General features: G+C 45.4%; 1 protein-coding gene across 1 annotated transcript in view; it reads left to right on the plus strand.

Moving 5' to 3' along the window:
• The window catches only part of TCF25 (transcription factor 25), a 444,525-nt gene that overhangs the window by 236,139 nt on the left and 188,408 nt on the right, over positions 1–19,978 (plus strand). Inside the window, exon 13 of the mRNA XM_069216958.1 lies at positions 14,520–14,607. Coding sequence (XP_069073059.1) covers positions 14,520–14,607 — 88 coding nt within the window. The remainder of the gene's footprint in view (positions 1–14,519; positions 14,608–19,978) is intronic.

Genomic DNA, 19,978 nt, shown 5'->3' on the forward strand with positions numbered 1-19,978 from the left:
GGCAGATCGGTTTAGTATATGAGACACAAGGTCCCTGACTAGAACCCCAATGTACTGTTTTTGCTTCAGTGTCACGTTGGTGATGTGGGATTTCCAAGACAAGTTCTCAGATATTGTTATAGCAAGGTAACCAAAAGATTTCACCTTTTCAAGCGGTACACCTCGAAGAAATACTTTCCCTTTAAATGATCTATGGGGGTTAAACGTCATCAGTTTAGTTTTGGATATTTTGATCTCCAGTCCCGAGAGAGACAGAACTCCTCAAATCGATTTAGGGATTGCTGTAGATCACTAGGGGTCTTTGATATTAGGAGAGTATCGTCTGCAAACAACAATACAGGAACTTTACATGCCCCTATACATGGGGCACCAGCCTCCACCATAGCTAAGAAGGGGACAATATCATTGATAAACAATGAAAATAAAGTTAGAGCAAGGACACATCCCTGTCATACTCCCCTTTGTACCGGTATTTTGTCAGTAAGCTGCCCCTGATCACCCCACCTGACGCGTGCATAGGTGTCCTCATGGAGGCTTACTAGTAAGGAAAGGAGGTGGGGAGGCATTGCCAAGTCAAAAAGAACTTCCCACAGCTTATTGCGGGGCACTAAATCAAACACAGATTTTAAATCCACGAAAGCAACATAAAGATTTCCTTTGTCATTTAAGACCGTTTTCCAATATAGAAGCAGTAATCTAAAAACTTGGTCAATGATGGAAATTTGGATGTGAAACCCGGCTAGCATTGGGCTGAGAATGTCACGTTCAGATATCCAATCATGGATCTTCTCCAAAACACAGTGCAGGAATTTTGTTGCACACAGTCTCATAAGCTTATAGGTCTATAGTTACAGGGCAAGGATCTATCGCCCTTTTTATGGATGAGTACAACAACGGAACCCTTCCACGAATCAGGGATTGGTGCTCCCAGCTCTATTGCATTTGATAAAATAAGGATGTATCTGGACTAGACATTTATATCAGTCAAAAATAAGTCTGCTGGGACGCCGTCCTGGGCAGATGCCCTACCACGCTTGAAGGTGCCTAATCAATGCACAACATCAGAAAGAGTGAACAAATGTAAAGTTGGAGAGTTGGGTAGTTGATCAATAATGGCAGGAACAGCCCAGTTCTGCTCATGCACCACACTAGAACAATCGTTAGAGTATAGTTGACTAACATGGTTAGCCCACTCTGGTGGAGCAATATTAGTCTCCACGTGCAACACACCATTATTAGCGCCTCGCACGGCCAAGGACCAAAATCTTACACAATCCTTATCAGATGCAGCTTCATTCAGTGCATCCCACCATTTCTCATCCTGCATGTGCTTGGCTTTACAGATCACAGCCTTGTAAGGCTTTCTGGCTATTTGAATAGAGGCTATATCCTTCGTTTTGATAGCTTTGACCAGTTGTTTGTTTAAGGCCTAGCAGTCCTTATTGTACCAAAGAGGTTTCCCTTTGGGGCTTTTGCCACCAATGTTACCACCTACCATGAGATAGGCCGCAATACGTTCAAAACAAAGAACATGACATTTTATCAATTGCACATTATTAGTTGTGGAGCCTGCCTCTAATTGTGCCAACCAAGACCTCAAAACAGTGTTGACAGAACTTAAAATATCAGGTCTGGCTACTATTCGATGCCACTTCAAATGTCTTTTGTCGTTGGTCATGGTAATGTCCGTTAGCGGTATAGTGTGAATGCTAGGCACAGACGATTGATTACATACAGCAAGCATTTGGACAGAGAGTGGATTATGGTCACTCTCTAGCCTCTCAATAACTATCATATCAACGACCAGAGGCCACAATCCCAAATCAACTAAGCAATAATCAATTCTGTTTGTATGGTTAGTTTTGTTATAAGTGTGACAGCCCTTAGCATCTGATTTAGTTCTGCTATTAATTGCTCTAAGCACAAATTCCAAAGTCAAGGCTTTTAACTTCACAGCTACTTGCGACCACCTATTGTTGGGAGGGATGTGTAAGGATGAAACACACCACATCTGATCTTGCTCATGCGTGGAGCCGAGATCATCCCAGTCTAAAGGCTTGAAAGTGACATTGACGTTGCCTGCTACAATGATTTAACAATATTGGGGGCACTGCCTAAGAAACGCTTCAAGCACGAGGGGCGTACTGGAGGACAAGCCCACACTAACCCCTCTTGCATAGATATTAATAATAATTACTCCGGACTTTGACCCAAATGATAACTGAATACCTAATATGTCAAGAGAGTCAATGGGTAACTGTAATATGCAACAGTTTAATGTTGTTTTAACCCATGTAGTTAGACCACCAGAGGGTCTACCCCTCTTGCTAGGAAGTGTTGGAATATGACAATACAGACACCCAGACCGAAAGAATGGATCCACTGCCCATATTTCCTGGAAAAGGCAGATATTGTAATTCTCAATAAATTGTTCAAAAGCTGGCTAAGAGGCAGTAGAACTTAAACCTGCCACATTACAGGAGACAAAACGTACCCCAACATTATGAGTCGCCGGGTGCAACATAGAAGTGATCATTGCACCATTGGCTGGGCAATTAACTAACTGTTTTTGCGATGTCTGGCAAGAGCTGTCAAAGGTAGAGGAATTAATAGACTCAGGGGCAGGAGCAGGGAGAACACTAATGCCAGGACCTACTACATTATACAAAGCAGGAACCAATGGTGAATAGGCTGAAGCGATCTCAAATGGAGCACTGAGTCAGTCATTGTCATTTAAACCTGATGGAACTACCCCGAGTGACAGAGAGGTTGAGCGTTATAATGCGTAGAGAACCTGGTTTATTTGAACTGGATTCAGAGGTTCCTTTTTGGACATGTTCTCTCATCTGAGGCCACCAGATCATCTACCATAACCTTGTCCCTGAATGTCAGCTCAGTCACATCATAAGGTGTAGCAGGATCTGGTCTCCTAACTGCCCTAGTTATATCCTCACGGATCACATAATGTCAACCTCTCACATAACGTATCCTATGAATTGCCTAGTTATTAATGGCTTCTCTGCCCTATCTAGATGCAGCAGGGTGTAGCTTAGGTACATTACCATCAAGACGGTATTTGTAGATGTGGGCCTGTCAAAAACAAAGGGTCCCACACAATTAGAGATACCATTATCTACAGGCCCAGAGGATTGACCGTACACTCTTGGCTCCTTGACCATGCCTATATCACTACAATTGGAAGCCTGGCAAAGAACAATGCCTACTCAATGTCCCATTTGATGGGGAGCACATCTTTGGCCCAGAAGCAGATGGGGCACAAAGACTGCAAAATCCATGGAGGCATTGTGGTCCATGGCACCTAGGCAACAGTCCTATCATAGGTACGAGGACAGGGTGCGATCAAAACCACCACCACTGACGAGCAACAATAAACATACCACCAATAAGAACATAAAGGTTACTACAGAGGAGGATATAAGAGTGGTAGCCAGAGGGCTAGAGGTACTCCTCCACCTACAAGCAGTGACTCTCCTCAAATTCTCTGTGATCACACAAGACGTGTTGGGGGAAGACTGCAGCATTTCTACCACCTATGGCCAGAAATAACATCTGACCAGTGGGTGCTGTTCATTGTTGAGTACGAATATTGCCTAGAACTTACATCTCACCCTCCGCACATTCCTCAATGCAGACAGACACTCAGCCCTCGACACTTGCATCTTCTCAAAGAGGAAGTAAATGCACATCATTTGAAAAGTGCCATTAAGCCAATTCCAAAGCAACACCAGGGTAGAGAAGTATATTCCCTTTATTTTCTGATACCCAAAAAGGACTGTGTAGAAAGCTGGCTCTGTATATACTATATCCAAATGAGATACAGTGTGCACAGATTCCAGGGGTTCCCCAGAGGCTTAACAGAGGCTAAAGTAGATAATACTAAAGCTCTCTTTTGTGGTAGTGTGGTCAAGCAGTTAGGCTTATCAGAGGGTAGTGCAAAGCATTTGTTGTACACACACAGGCAATAAAGAAAGCACACACTCTGAGTAACTCCAGGCCAATTGTTTTGATATAGAAAAACATATATTTTGTTACTTTATCTCTAGAACCACAAGATTCAGTTTGCAGGTAAGTACATTTGCAAGTAAGTAGCAAGCATATGTATCAACACCACTTTGTTTCAATTTGGCAAGTCATATGGTTTTCAATAAAATAGCAAATATCTGTTTTAAAAGTTGGCAGTGCAATTTTCAAAGAAAGTTCTGGGGAGAAGAAAAGTTAGTACAGTTTTTGAGGTAAGTACCAGACTTACAGTTCGAGTCTCCGGGGGTTAGGATGTCCACAGGTTGGGGTTCAAGTTAACTCCAAACACCCACCACCAGCAACACGGGGACAGCCAGGTGCAGAGGTCAAAGTGCTGTTGGATTTAAAATGGCATCCTATGGAGGCTGGGGGCACTCGGAATTGGGTCTGATTCCAGGTAAGTACCCGCGTCTTTGAAGGGCAGACCTGAGGGGTTTAGAAGAGCACCTGGGGAGGGGGGGCCAGGGTTTGAGTTCCCAAAAGCCGGGGGTTGGGGGGCAGCTTAGCAGTCCTTCTTTCTTCCTGAGGTCGCCAGGAATCTGACAAGCTAGGTTCCGTGGAGCCCTTAAATCCTTGATTTAGGGGAGTTACAGGGGTTAGAGGGCAGTAGCCAATGGCTACTGTCCCTGAGGGTGACTACACCCTTTCCTGTGTCCGTTCCCTTTTGGGAGGGAGGCACAGACCTAACCCTATTGGACCCTGTCCTCCAAAACAAGATGGCGGATTTTTGCAAGGCAGGGGTCACTTCAGCTCTGGACACCTTAGGGGTGGTCCTAGCTGAAGTGGTCACTCCTTGTTTTTCCTAACTTTCCCACCAGACTTACCACCAAAAGCGGGGCTTTGTCAGGTGGGGGCATCTGCACTAGCTAGAGTGCCCTGGGGTACTCTAACAAGAGGCTTGTGACTTTGAGGCTCACCGCCAGGTGTTAGTTACTGCAGGGGGGGGGGGGGTGAAGCTACTCCACCCAGTGCAGGCTTTATTTCTAGCCACAGAGAAAACAAAGGCTCTCACCCCATGTTGTCAGAAACTTGTTTGGAAGTTGCAGGCTGGCACAGACTGGTCAGTCCTGCACTAGAAGTTTGGCTAAAGTACAGGGGGTAAAAAGGGGCACTTTCCTACACACTGGATGTTAAGGCATATACTAGAGCTTTTCCCTCTCAACCATTACATTTTGCCACCTTGGTAAAAGTTTAGGATGTGATTCCAGTGCTAGAGGAAAGTGACTTCATGGCAGTATTTGACCTGAAGGACGCTTACTTTTGCATCCCCGTACGTGTTTGATACATTGTGCTTACCTCGGGTTTGTGGTAAGTGGACGTCATTACCAGTTATAAGTATTTCCTTTGTTAGTGACAACAGCACCACAAGTGTTTACCAAATGTCTGACAGGTATGACAGCCCGTTATAGAAGAGACAATATTTCTGTCTTCCCACATTTAGATGATTGACCAATAAAGAGCTCAAGCAGACAGAAATGGCGACAGGATACACAGATCGCCATCATTCTGTTACATGAATTGGGCTTCACAATCAATGCCACCAAGCCCCACTTACAGCCTCCCCAGATACAGCCATATCTGGGAGCGACTCTCAACTCACAGCCAAAGCATACCCAAATTCTCGCAGGGTACTCAATATCCAGAACCAAATGGCTCTTTCTTAGCTACATTGTCACTTGCCACTCAGAACAATGGTGCACCTCCTGAGCATGATGGCTTCTTTTATAGCGATTATCTGGCTTGCCCGACTTCACATGCAGCCTCTAGCATTTCATTGGTCACAAGTGGAAGGCAATTTGGAAGATCTAGCGTTGATTCCTCCCAGAGTCCATTGGCCATTACAGTGGTGGAACACAGACAATCTCCTCAAGTGGCAAACCATTCATGGACCCAATTCCATAATTGACTGTCACCACAGGTGCATCATTCATAGGATGGAGAGTGCTTGTGGAGGACATGACAGTCTAGGACTTGTGGACCGGTCACCAACAAACGCTGCACATCGGGGGTCCTAGAGCTCATGGCAATTCACTTGGCCCCGAAAGCCTTCAGCACAGATTTCACTCAGAACTGAGATACTGGCTATGTATTATATCCAAAAACAAGGGGGAACACACTCAACCCAGTTGTCTCGCTTAGCACAGGAGATTTGGCATGGGCCTCATATCTACCGTCTAGCAGAATCTCTCCAGGAGGTGGACAATTCGTTGGCAGAGGTACTAAACAGGATGCAGCAACAGGTCCACGATTGGAAACTCCACCCAAGAGTCCTTCATCGCTACTTCCAGCGATTGTGAACACCGCACATGGACCTGTTCATCATTGCAGAAAATGCAAAATGCCAAAACTTCACCTGCAGGTACCACCCTTCACAGTCACAGGCAATGCACAATGGATGAATTGGTAAGTGATATTTTCCTACGCGTTACTGCCTCCCCCACTCATTCCATATCTTGTCAGGAAACTCGAACAAACATCACTCAAAATGATTCCAGTAGCTCTCACCTAGGCATGACAACCCTGGTACAAAACACTTCTAGAGGTGTCTCTAATATCTCATAAGTAGCTCTCCGACACCCTAGACCTTCTCACTCACAACAACAGCAAGCTCAGGCATCCCAATTTTAAACAACTGAACCTTGCAATTTGGCTCCTCAAGTCATAGTGTGGTTACTGAGTTACCTCCAGAGTGTATGGACATTCTTATAGAGGCAAGACGACCAGCTACTATAGTGTGTTATGCAGCTAAGTGGAAAATGTTTGGCCATTATTGTCTAGCGCAGTGCATAGACCCTTGCACTTCCACGTTACATTTAAAGGAATTCCGTCTAGCATACACTTGCATACAGCTGCACTTTGCAGCAGTTGCAGCATACCTGCAAAACCGTAAATGCCATTCTCTTTTCCATATACCAGTTATTATGGAAGATTTAAAGAGAATAATTTCTCCATGTGCACAACTGGCGGAATCATGGATATTAAATACTGTATTTACTAGGTGAATGTTCCCACTTTTTAAGTCATTACATTCGCCCATTGCAATTCCTGTCATGGAAGGTTCCTGGTAGCTACCATCTCTCTGAGAAGGGTTAGTGAAGTACACACTTATCATAGAAGAACCTTACTTTCCCTTTTTCCAGATTAAGGTACGGCTTAGGACAAACCCAAAGTTTCTTTCCAAACGTTTTCACTTTTTCATTTAAATTCGACACTTGATCTGCCCGTCTTTTTACCCAGACAGTTGCAGAAACAGCACTTCATACGCTTGATGTCGAGAGAGCAATTTCTTACATTGAAAGGACTAAACTGTTTAGGGAAACACAACAGTTGTTTGTTGCTTTCTCAAACCCTAGAAAGAGAAACACAATGTTCGATGGCATCTGTCGCTGTAGATACGCATGTTCTGCAATAGCTCGCCATCTGGTGTTGGGCCGGAGTGTTACAAGTTGTTTTTCTTCGAAGAAGTCTTTCGAGTCACGGGACCGAGTGACTCCTCCTTTTGTCTCCATTGCGCATGGGCGTCGACTCTATCCTCGATTGTTTTTTTTCCGCCATCGGGTTCGGACGTGTTCCTGTCGCTCCGAGTTTCGGAACGGACAATTAGCTAATTTCGGAAGATTTTCGTCGGTATTGTTGCGTTCGGGATCGGCGTACTTACATTCAACACCGCATCGAAGATCGAAGAGCTCCGGTGCCCTTCGGGGTAGTTTTTCGATCCTCCGTCAGGGCCTGGTCGGCCCGACCGCGTGCTGAAGAACGCCGATGGAACGGACCCCGTTTCGTTTCTGCCCCAAATGCCACAATAAATACCCCTACACAGACCAACACTTGGTCTGCAACCTGTGCCTGTCACCTGAGCACAGCGAAGACACCTGCGAGGCCTGTCGTGCGTTCCGGTCCCGAAAAACACTCCGAGACCGTCGAGCCAGAAGACTTCAGATGGCGTCCGCACCGACAGCCCAACGGGAGTTCGAGGAACAGGAAGAGGAAGGTACCTTCTCGATCCAAGACTCCGACTCCGAAGGATTCGACGATACACAAACCGTGAGTAAGACGTCGAAAACCACACAGAGACACATTTACAAGGCCCAGGGGACGCCACTGCCACCAGGCCATGGCTCGACCCATAAATTCGGTGACCGACCATCGGCACCGAAAAAGGCCCAAACAGTGCCGAGATCGTCCGACTCCGGTCGAGACACCGGCACGCAGCCTTCTCGGGACCGAGAAAGTGCTGGAGACAAGCCTCGACACCGAGATGCCGGTGCCGACACGGCTCGACGCCGAGACAGCGGCACCGAAACAGATCGACGCCGAGAGGTTTCGGCCCCGAAAAAGAAAAGAGTCACCTCGGAGCCGAAAAAACACGCAGACAGGGTTTCGATGCCGAAACAAACTGCAAGCGACCCAGCTTCAGGCTCTTATACAGAAGAGCACTCGCTAACCTCCCAAATGCAGAAGCATAGGTTTGAGGAAGAGCTGCAAGCAACTGATGTGGACCATACGCAAAAGCGTATCTTCATACAGCAGGGGACAGGAAAAATAAGCACCCTTCCCCCCATTAGGAGAAAGAGAAGGTTGGAGTTCCACACGGAACAGACACCACAACCAAAAGTGGTGAAAAGAGTTACACCACCACCCTCACCTCCGCCCGTGATTGACGTTTCACCAGCACAAACTCCATCACACTCCCCAGCTCACACCACCATGAGCCAGGGTGACCAAGATCAGGACGCATGGGACCTATACGACGCCCCAGTGTCAGATAACAGTCCGGAGGCATACCCTGCGAAGCCATCTCCACCAGAAGACAGCACCGCGTACTCTCAAGTGGTGGCTAGAGCAGCACAATTTCACCACGTAAGCCTCCACTCAGAACAGGTTGAGGATGATTTCTTATTCAACACACTCTCCTCCACCCACAGCTCATACCAAAGCCTGCCTATGCTCCCTGGTATGCTCCGCCACGCAAAAGACATCTTTAAGGAGCCGGTTAAAAGTAGGGCAATCACACCAAGGGTAGAAAAAAAGTATAAGCCGCCTCCTACGGACCCGGTTTTCATCACTACACAGCTGCCACCAGACTCTGTCGTTGTAGGAGCAGCTAGGAAAAGGGCCAACTCTCACACATCTGGAGATGCACCACCCCCAGATAAAGAAAGCCGCAAGTTTGATGCAGCTGGTAAAAGAGTCGCAGCACAAGCTGCAAACCAGTGGCGCATCGCGAACTCCCAGGCACTACTTGCGCGCTATGACAGAGCCCACTGGGACGAGATGCAACATCTCATTGAACATCTGCCCAAGGACTTACAAAATAGGGCAAAACAAGTGGTTGAGGAGGGACAGGCCATCTCCAACAACCAGATCCGCTCCTCCATGGACGCTGCAGATACAGCTGCACGGACAATTAATACATCTGTAACTATCAGAAGGCATGCATGGCTCCGAACGTCTGGATTTAAACCAGAGATTCAACAAGCAGTTCTCAATATGCCTTTTAATGAAAAAGAACTGTTCGGTCCAGAAGTGGACACAGCGATTGAGAAACTCAAAAAAGATACGGACACTGCCAAAGCCATGGGCGCACTCTACTCCCCGCAGAGCAGAGGGAATTACAGCTCATTCCGTAAAACGCCCTTTCGAGGGGGGCTTCGGGGTCAAAGCACACAAGCCAGCACCTCACAAGCCACACCGTCCAGTTACCAAGGACAGTATAGAGGAGGTTTTCGGGGACAATATAGAGGAGGGCAATTCCCTAGAAATAGAGGAAGATTCCAAAGCCCCAAAACCCCTACTACTAAACAGTGACTCACATGTCACTCACCCCCTCCACACAACACCAGTGGGGGGACGAATAGGTCATTATTACAGAGCATGGGAGAAAATCACTACAGACACTTGGGTTCTAGCAATTATCCAACATGGTTATTGCATAGAATTTCTACAATTCCCTCCAAACATACCACCAAAAGCACAAAATTTAACAACACACCATTCCAATCTCCTGGAGATAGAAGTGCAGGCACTATTGCAAAAGAATGCAATCGAATTAGTGCCAAACACACAAATAAACACAGGAGTTTACTCACTGTACTTTCTGATACCAAAGAAGGACAAAACACTGAGACCAATCCTAGACCTCAGAGTAGTGAACACTTTCATCAAGTCAGACCACTTCCACATGGTCACACTACAAGAAGTATTGCCATTGCTAAAGCTGCACGACTACATGGCAACTTTAGACCTCAAGGATGCTTATTTCCATATACCAATACACCCATCGCACAGGAAATACCTAAGGTTTGTATTCAAAGGAATACATTACCAATTCAAGGTACTGCCTTTCGGATTAACAACCGCACCAAGAGTCTTTACCAAATGTCTAGCGGTAGTCGCAGCACACATAAGAAGGCAGCAGATACATGTGTTCCCATATCTAGACGACTGGCTAATCAAGGCCCATTCGTTAATAGAGTGCTCAAATCACACAAATCATATCATACAAACCCTCTTCAAACTAGGGTTCACCGTCAATTTCACAAAATCCAAAATTCTGCCACGCAAGGTACAACAATACCTGGGAGCCATAATAGACACATCAAAAGGAGTAGCCACTCCAAGTCCACAAAGAATTCAAAATTTCAACACCATCATACAACGCATGTATCCAACACAAAAGATACAAGCAAAGATGGTATTACAACTCCTAGGCATGATGTCATCATGCATAGCCATTGTCCCAAACGCAAGACTGCACATGAGGCCCTTACAACAATGCCTAGCATCACAGTGGTCTCAAGCACAGGGTCACCTTCTAGATCTGGTGTTAATAGACCGCCAAACTTACCTCTCGCTTCTGTGGTGGAACAACATAAATTTAAACAAGGGGCGGCCTTTCCAAGACCCAGTGCCACAATACGTAATAACAACAGATGCTTCCATGACAGGGTGGGGAGCACACCTCGATCAACACAGCATACAAGGACAATGGAACGTACATCAAACAAAACTGCATATCAATCACCTAGAACTTCTAGCAGTTTTTCAAGCACTAAAAGCTTTCCAACCAATAATAGTTCACAAATACATTCTCGTCAAAACAGACAACATGACAACAATGTATTATCTAAACAAGCAGGGGGGGACGCACTCCACGCAGTTAAGCCTGCTAGCACAAAAAATTTGGCATTGGGCAATTCACAACCAAATTCGCCTAATTGCACAGTTTATACCAGGGATACAAAATCAACTCGCAGACAATCTCTCTCGAGATCACCAACAGGTCCACGAATGGGAAATTCACCCCCAAATTCTGAACACTTATTTCAAACTCTGGGGAACACCTCAGATAGACTTGTTTGCGACAAGGGAGAACGCAAAATGCCAAAACTTCGCATCCAGATACCCACACAAACAATCCCAAGGCAATGCCCTATGGATGAACTGGTCAGGGATATTTGCTTACGCTTTTCCTCCTCTCCCTCTCCTTCCTTACCTGGTAAACAAACTCAGTCAAAGCAAACTCAAACTCATATTGATAGCACCAACTTGGGCAAGGCAACCCTGGTACACAACGCTGCTAGACCTATCAGTGGTACCCTGCATCAAATTGCCCAACAGGCCAGATCTGTTGACACAGCACAACCAAAAGATCAGACACCCGGATCCAGCATCGCTGAATCTAGCAATCTGGCTCCTGAAATCCTAGAATTCGGGCACTTACAACTTACCCAAGAATGTATGGAAGTCATAAAACAAGCAAGAAGGCCATCCACCAGGCACTGCTATGCAAGTAAATGGAAGAGGTTTGTTTGCTACTGCCATATTAATCAAATACAACCATTACACACAACTCCAGAACATGTAGTGGGTTACTTGCTTCACTTACAAAAATCTAACCTAGCTTTCTCTTCCATTAAGATTCACCTTGCAGCAATATCTGCATACCTGCAGACTACCTATTCAACTTCCCTATATAAAATACCAGTCATTAAAGCATTCATGGAGGGCCTTAGGAGAATTATACCACCAAGAACACCACCTGTTCCTTCATGGAACCTAAATGTTGTCCTAACTAGACTTATGGGTCCACCTTTTGAACCCATGCACTCCTGCGACATACAGTTCCTAACCTGGAAGGTGGCATTTCTCATCGCCATTACTTCCCTGAGAAGAGTAAGCGAGATTCAGGCGTTTACTATACAGGAACCTTTTATACAACTACACAAAAATAAAGTCGTCCTAAGGACCAATCCTAAATTTTTGCCAAAGGTTATTTCACCGTTCCATCTAAATCAAACAGTGGAACTTCCAGTGTTCTTTCCACAGCCAGATACCGTAGCTGAAAGGGCACTACATACATTAGATGTCAAAAGAGCATTAATGTATTACATTGACAGAACAAAAAACATCAGAAAGACTAAACAACTCTTTATTGCATTTCAAAAACCTCACGCAGGAAACCCAATTTCAAAACAAGGTATAGCCAGATGGATAGTTAAATGCATCCAAATCTGCTACCTTAAAGCTAAACGACAGCTGCCCATTACACCAAGGGCACACTCAACCAGAAAGAAAGGTGCTACCATGGCCTTTCTAGGAAACATCCCAATGCAAGAAATATGTAAGGCAGCCACATGGTCTACGCCTCACACATTCACCAAGCACTACTGTGTAGACGTGTTATCCGCACAACAAGCCACAGTAGGTCAAGCCGTATTAAGGACATTATTTCAGACTACTTCCACTCCTACAGGCTGATCCACCGCTTTTGGGGAAATAACTGCTTACTAGTCTATGCAGAACATGCGTATCTACAGCGACAGATGCCATCGAACTGAAAATGTCACTTACCCAGTGTACATCTGTTCGTGGCATCAGTCGCAGTAGATTCGCATGTGCCCACCCGCCTCCCCGGGAGCCTGTAGCAGTTTAGAAGTTACCTTCAATTATTTATATATGTATCATCTCAACCTTAAATAGGTGCATACTTAGTCACTCCATTGCATGGGCACTATTACTACAATTCAACTCCTACCTCACCCTCTGCGGGGAAAAACAATCGAGGATAGAGTCGACGCCCATGCGCAATGGAGACAAAAGGAGGAGTCACTCGGTCCCGTGACTCGAAAGACTTCTTCGAAGAAAAACAACTTGTAACACTCCGGCCCAACACCAGATGGCGAGCTATTGCAGAACATGCGAATCTACTGCGACTGATGCCACGAACAGATGTACACTGGGTAAGTGACATTTTCATTCCAAAGCAGGAATTGCGAGTTGAATAGTCCAATGAATACAGATATTACATGAAAGTCAAACAAACATTACGATCACTAGCACATTCTACGAGAAAGAAATGTGCTTCTATGTCTTTTCTAGGTAACATCCCTTTAGCTGACATTTGCGAGGCGTCTACATGGACAAATCTGCACATTTTGGCTAAGCATTATAGTGGAACTGTACAAGCAAGACAACAAGCTCTTGTTGGCCAAACAGTTTTACAAACCCTATTCCAGACATCTGCACGATCTAATGCCTAAAGCTACAGCGAGAGCAGAACTGCTTTACAGTTTGTCCGCGAAGAAAAAAAGAACAGATGATGGACAGAATGCTGAGAAATGTCAAAAATTCACACACCCCCGGCACAGATTCGGGCCTAAATCCACCTTTTATTTTGCTTGGTGCACCATTCCAGTTTTGACCCAGCCATATGCAAATCAGTCTTGATCTCTCTCCCTATGGGAACAGTCCAGCCCGAGCTGTCAGGCCAGGTCCTTCCTGGCCTGGAAACTAGCATCCTGGGACCGGTTTCGGAGTATCAACCCTCATCAGCCTGGCTAGCCTGAATCCAGTGGCATAACTACCACTTATCGTGACAAATGCAAAAAGAACAGATGATGGACGGAATGCTTACCAATGTCAAACATTCGTCCCCTGTCACCGATCTGGGCCCAAAGCCATTGATTTTTTTTGCTCACCGTGCCATTCCAGTTTGCCTCCCAGCCATATGCAATTCTGTCTTGATCCGGAAGGGGGGGAGAGAGGGCACACACACAGACACAGACACACACACACACACACACACACACACACCCCCCCCACCCCCCCATTTGTGTATATTCAGTAGATCATTCTTTACTAGCCACAATGGTGAGACAAAATAAACAATCCTAACAATGGAGCCGATGACCATGTGCATTCACTTAAAGAGGAGGAGTCTCAACATCACTTCAGTAACAAAATACTTGTTCAACAAAATCAAGCTGCAGAGACAGCCCAACACTAGATGGCAGGAATGTGCACAGGATGTGAATCTGTAGCGCTGCATGCTATGGATAGATGCTTACAGGATAAGTAACATAGTCCTTCTCTCTGACAAAAGCAATGCATTGTATTAAGGTGCCACCTTGCCATTGGCAACATCATGAATTGGAAATTGTAGTGGTTGACTTTGAAAGATAATGTTTATATTTCAGTCCTGATGCCTTTGCTGGATAGCTGTGGGGTGCAGCCAGATTCTACTGTTGCTAATCATGCCTTTTTTGGAGCATTAGCTCAGATAAGGTAAGTCACCAACTCTTCTGGTAAAGTATTCAACATACTTGTTGACTATTCTTTTCTTTGAGTTACTGATGTTTTGAAAGTGCTTGCATTCCTGAACTACATGCACAACCTTCCTGTGAAATCTGGACAAAGAAATGAAGTAGCATGTGCAGTTACTTCATTTGTTCGTCACAAATGATTTTTGCAGCTTAACTACAATTAACTTTTTTTATTAATCTAAAGGGTTTGTTATTATCTCTAAGAATGCATATACATTGAAAACACATTAAACCTATCCTCCCATATTAATTAAAGTTCTTTAGAGTTTGAAAACGTAACATTCTAGCTCCCAAAGTATGGCATTCTGAACTTTCTACATGAGGTAGGGCAACTTTCTCCAGTGACGGTTTCTGCTATGTGCATGTCTTTGAGCTGTTAGCGGTCACTAATTTGAAACCAGCCAAGGGTTCTCAAAATCTTGATGTTTCACAAAGTCTGAGTCTTTTGCCTATGTTATGCAGCAGTAATGCCCTAGTTCATTGGTTGAACTCTCTCATAACCCTCTTTTCTTAATTGTATATCTGGCTCTCCTTTCCTGAGTGGTGGCTCACATCTCAGTCCCTACGTTAGTATTTAGATTTGGGCATTATTTTCATGAGACAAGCTTCCTCTTACTTGTTGGTCGCTCTTCCCAGCCATAATGTGAGGCAAGGGAACTCTCATATTCAGCGGTTTCAATTACCAGATTGTTTGATTCTTTGATATATCTTTATGGCCTCCTTCCAATGTGTTATGCTTTTCCTTCTTGTGATTGCTCCACCTTTTCCCTTCAGGAGCTCTTTGCGTCTTTTTCTGTGCCCCTCTTTAGATTCCAAGAGGTCTAACCTGGCTGATCTACTCCATTGCACTTGCAGCCTTGTGGCCAACTTTTTCAAATATCTGGGAAGAGATTTTCTCAACTTTGGACAGTCAAATAAAACGTATTAAAAACAACACATCTATTCTACATAGAACTTCCCACTTTTTGACTCACAAGTGATTATCATGAAGCTTGGTCTTTGATAGAAGTGCATAACAGTGGAATGATGGTAGACGGCACCTATGTTACACGTCCATTAATAGAAGTGGCTGGACTTTAACACCATTATAACCAATTAATCCAGGATCCTTGCACCTACAGACAAGGTCTTCATCATCACAGTTCTGCTGTAGTAGCTCAATTGAACCACAAAACGAGCTAATCCCAGGCTCTAATGCATCAAAAATGTCGAGGAACAGACTTGAAGCTTTTGGCATAACTAAAGGTGAACTCCATTTTGAGGATTGACAGAATGTGGAGTTTCGAGAGCCTGCATGAAGGACTACACAGGAGAGCGTTGAACATCTTTAAATTAATTTATGAATTGATTAATATGGGTGTACTATTGATTACTTATCTAGCACACATAATCAATTGAATGGCTTCTTGGACCTTAGATCACTGGTATTACAATCAAGATATGTTTCCTTTAATATGATAAAAGGCCGAGGTAGCTTTGCCAGGAGAGACACCTGTGCTGTGTTGCTTATGTGCAACACTGTTGCTAGCAATCATCAATACTATAGCTCAGTTTTTAGAACTATGACCAACCTTTTAAAACAACAAACTGTTGTGACTCCACTACATTTAATGGACATGAAGAGGGGTGATTTTTTTAAATTCAACTAAACCATTCAGTGGTACTGCATTGCCGTTTACAGGCACCACATTTCCCATTGAAGTAGCCTCTTAATTTGCACAGACATACTGTTTTACTGTTAAAACTACATAGCACACAAATAATAATGTGTGGAAATCGGGGTTCTGTGACTGTGCCAAAATAAGCCCATAATTTAAAGGCATCTTCATGTATTTCTCATATTTTTGTCACCCATCAAAAACCGGCTTGGTCACGAGCCCCCAGTTTTGGAAACTCTGATCTGGCCTATTTTACTTGGTCATAACATATGTAAACCTAAAATGATGCGCTATCCTTATTCTAATGACCTTAAGGTGCATCTCCTTTCACATACATTGAATAGGACATTCATTTCTGTAAGCCTTGGGAATGTAGCATAATTAATGGGAACACAGTGATAGTTACAGAGACTTTGATGATGTAGTTAATGCGCTGTTTGAGATTAGCAATGGATAAACAGAGATTGCACCAATGTAAGTGTAAAGGAATAACAACAGTAGCCGTCCTTTTCCATCTATTAACTCAGGATCTGGAACAAGACCACCCCAATGCTGCTATGGTTTAGTAAAGACTTATAAACTCCCTTCTTTAGAGAACACTACATCAAAGTGTAGTAACAGTACACTTTGGCTTGTAGACTCCAGCTGCCTCTCCTCTAACTCATTGACCATATTCTTGCCTTTGACTCTATATAGCACTCCTCTGCGTTTTAGCTTGGGTCATGCTATGCCAATAATATAGACATACATTCATACAAATCTTCTAGTGTAGTACTATAGGCAGTGTTTAGCCTAGTTATATATTTTGATTGAATCCTCAATGAGTGATTTATTCAGATATCTCTTCCGAAAACTCATTTGAAACAATTAGTTCGATGGCATCTGTCGCTGTAGATACACATGTTGTGCATAGCCCGCCATCTGGTGTTGGGTCGGAGTGTTACAAGTTGTTTTTCTTCGAAGAAGTCTTTCGAGTCACGGGACCAAGTGACTCCTCCTTTTGTCTCCATTGCGCATGGGCGTCGACTCCATCTTTGATTGTTTTCTTTCCGACCATCGGGTTCGGACGTGTTCCTGTCGCTCCGAGTTTCGGAACGGAAAGTTAGCTAACTATCGGAAGATTACGTCGGTATTGTTGCGTTCAGGATCGGCTTAGTTAGAATCGACACTGCATCGAAGTTTGAAGAGCTCCGGTGCCCTTCGGGGTAGCTTTCGATCCCCCGTCGGGGCCTGGTCGGCCCGACCGCGTGTCAGACAACGCAGATGGAACGGACCCCGTTTAGTTTCTGTCCCAAATGCCACAACAAATACCCGTATTCAGACCAACATTTGGTCTGTAACCTGTGCCTGTCGCCTGAGCACAGTGAAGAGACTTGCGAGGCCTGTCGTGCGTTCCGGTCCCGAAAGACACTCCGTGACCGTCGAGCCAGAAGACTTCAGATGGCGTCCACGCCGACAGCACACCGAGAGTTCGAGGAACAAGAGGAGGAAGAAGCCTTCTCGATCCACGAATCGGACTCCGAGGAATTCGACGATCAAAGAACTGTGAGTAAGACGTCGAAGGCAACACACAAGAAAAGTGACAAGGCCCAGGGGACGCCACTGCCACCAGGCCATGGCTCGACCCATAAATTCGGTGACCGACCGTCGGCACCGAAAAAGGCCGAAACAGTGCCGAGATCGTCCGACTCCGGTCGAGACACCGGCACGCAGCCTGCTCGGGACCGAGACAGTGCTGCTGAAAAAGATCGACGCCGAGATAGCGGTGCCGAAACGGCTCGACGCCGAGACAGTGGCACCGAGGAAGATCGACGCCGAGAGGTTTCGACTCCGAAAAAGTAAAAAGTCACCTCGGAGCCGAAAAAGAGTACAGACAGGGTTTCGGTGCCAAAACGAGCCGCAACCGACCCAGTTACCGGTTCCTATTCAGAGGAGCAATCACTGTCCTCTCAGATGCGAAAGCATAGATTTGAGGAAGAGTTGCAATCCACCGAAGTGGACCATACGCAGAAACGTATTTTCATACAGGAAGGAACAGGGAAGATAAGCACCCTTCCCCCAATTAGGAGAAAAAGGAGACTGGAGTTTCAAACAGACCAAGCACCACAAACAAAAATGGTGAGAAAGGTAACTCCGCCACCCTCTCCTCCACCTGTAACTAACGTTTCACCAGCACAAACTCCATCACATTCCCCGGCTCACACCACCGCGAGCCAAGGTGACCAGGACCAAGACGCTTGGGACTTATACGACGCCCCAGTGTCGGACAACAGTCCAGAGGCGTATCCTACAAAGCCCTCACCACCAGAAGACAGCACGGCTTATTCACAAGTGGTGGCTAGAGCGGCAGAGTTCCACAACGTAAACCTCCACTCAGAACCAGTCGAGGATGACTTCTTATTCAACACCCTCTCCTCCACCCACAGCTCCTACCAAAGCTTGCCTATGCTCCCAGGAATGCTTCGGCACGCAAAGGAAATCTTCAAGGAGCCGGTCAAGAGTAGGGCAATAACACCAAGGGTGGAAAAGAAATATAAAGCACCTCCCACAGACCCTGTTTTCATCACCACACAGCTGCCACCAGATTCCGTCGTAGTAGGAGCAGCTCGCAAGAGAGCCAACTCCCACACATCTGGGGATGCACCACCCCCAGATAAAGAGAGCCGCAAGTTCGATGCAGCCGGAAAGAGAGTCGCAGCACAGGCTGCAAACCAGTGGCGCATCGCTAACTCCCAAGCACTACTTGCGCGCTATGACAGAGCCCATTGGGACGAGATGCAACACCTCATTGAGCATCTACCCAAGGAACTACAAAAGAGGGCGAAGCAGGTGGTTGAGGAAGGACAGAACATATCTAATAATCAGATACGCTCCTCTATGGACGCAGCGGACACAGCTGCGAGAACAATTAACACATCTGTGACTATAAGAAGGCACGCATGGCTACGAACGTCTGGTTTTAAACCAGAGATACAGCAGGCAGTGCTCAATATGCCATTCAATGAAAAACAACTGTTCGGACCAGAGGAGGACACGGCAATTGAGAAACTGAAAAAGGACACTGACACTGCTAAAGCCATGGGCGCACTCTACTCCCCGCAGAGCAGAGGCACTTACAGCACCTTCCGCAAGACAACCTTTAGAGGGGGGTTTCGGGGTCAGGCCACACAAGCCAGCACCTCACAGACAACACCGTCCAGCTACCAGAGACAGTACCAGAGGGGAGGCTTTCGGGGCCAATACAGAGGACAATTCCCTAGGAATAGGGGAAAATTTCAAAGCCCCAAAACCCCTACAACCAACCAGTGACTCACATGTCACTCATCCCCTCCACACAACACCAGTGGGGGGAAGAATAGGTCAGTATTACCAAGCATGGGAGGAAATAACTACAGACACTTGGGTCTTAGCATTTATCCAACATGGTTATTGCATAGAATTTCTACAAATCCCTCCAAACATACCACCAAAAGCACAGAATTTATCAAAACAACATTCAGACCTTCTGGAAACAGAAGTTCAAGCATTATTGCAAAAGAACACAATAGAACTAGTACCAGAAACACAAATAAACACAGGAGTTTATTAACTGTACTTCCTAATACCAAAAAAGGACCAAACATGAGACCAATCCTAGACCTCAGAACACTAAACACCTACATCAAATCAGAACAC

The sequence above is a fragment of the Pleurodeles waltl genome, chromosome 12 (assembly GCF_031143425.1).
Source record: "Pleurodeles waltl isolate 20211129_DDA chromosome 12, aPleWal1.hap1.20221129, whole genome shotgun sequence".
Taxonomy (NCBI): domain Eukaryota; kingdom Metazoa; phylum Chordata; class Amphibia; order Caudata; family Salamandridae; genus Pleurodeles; species Pleurodeles waltl.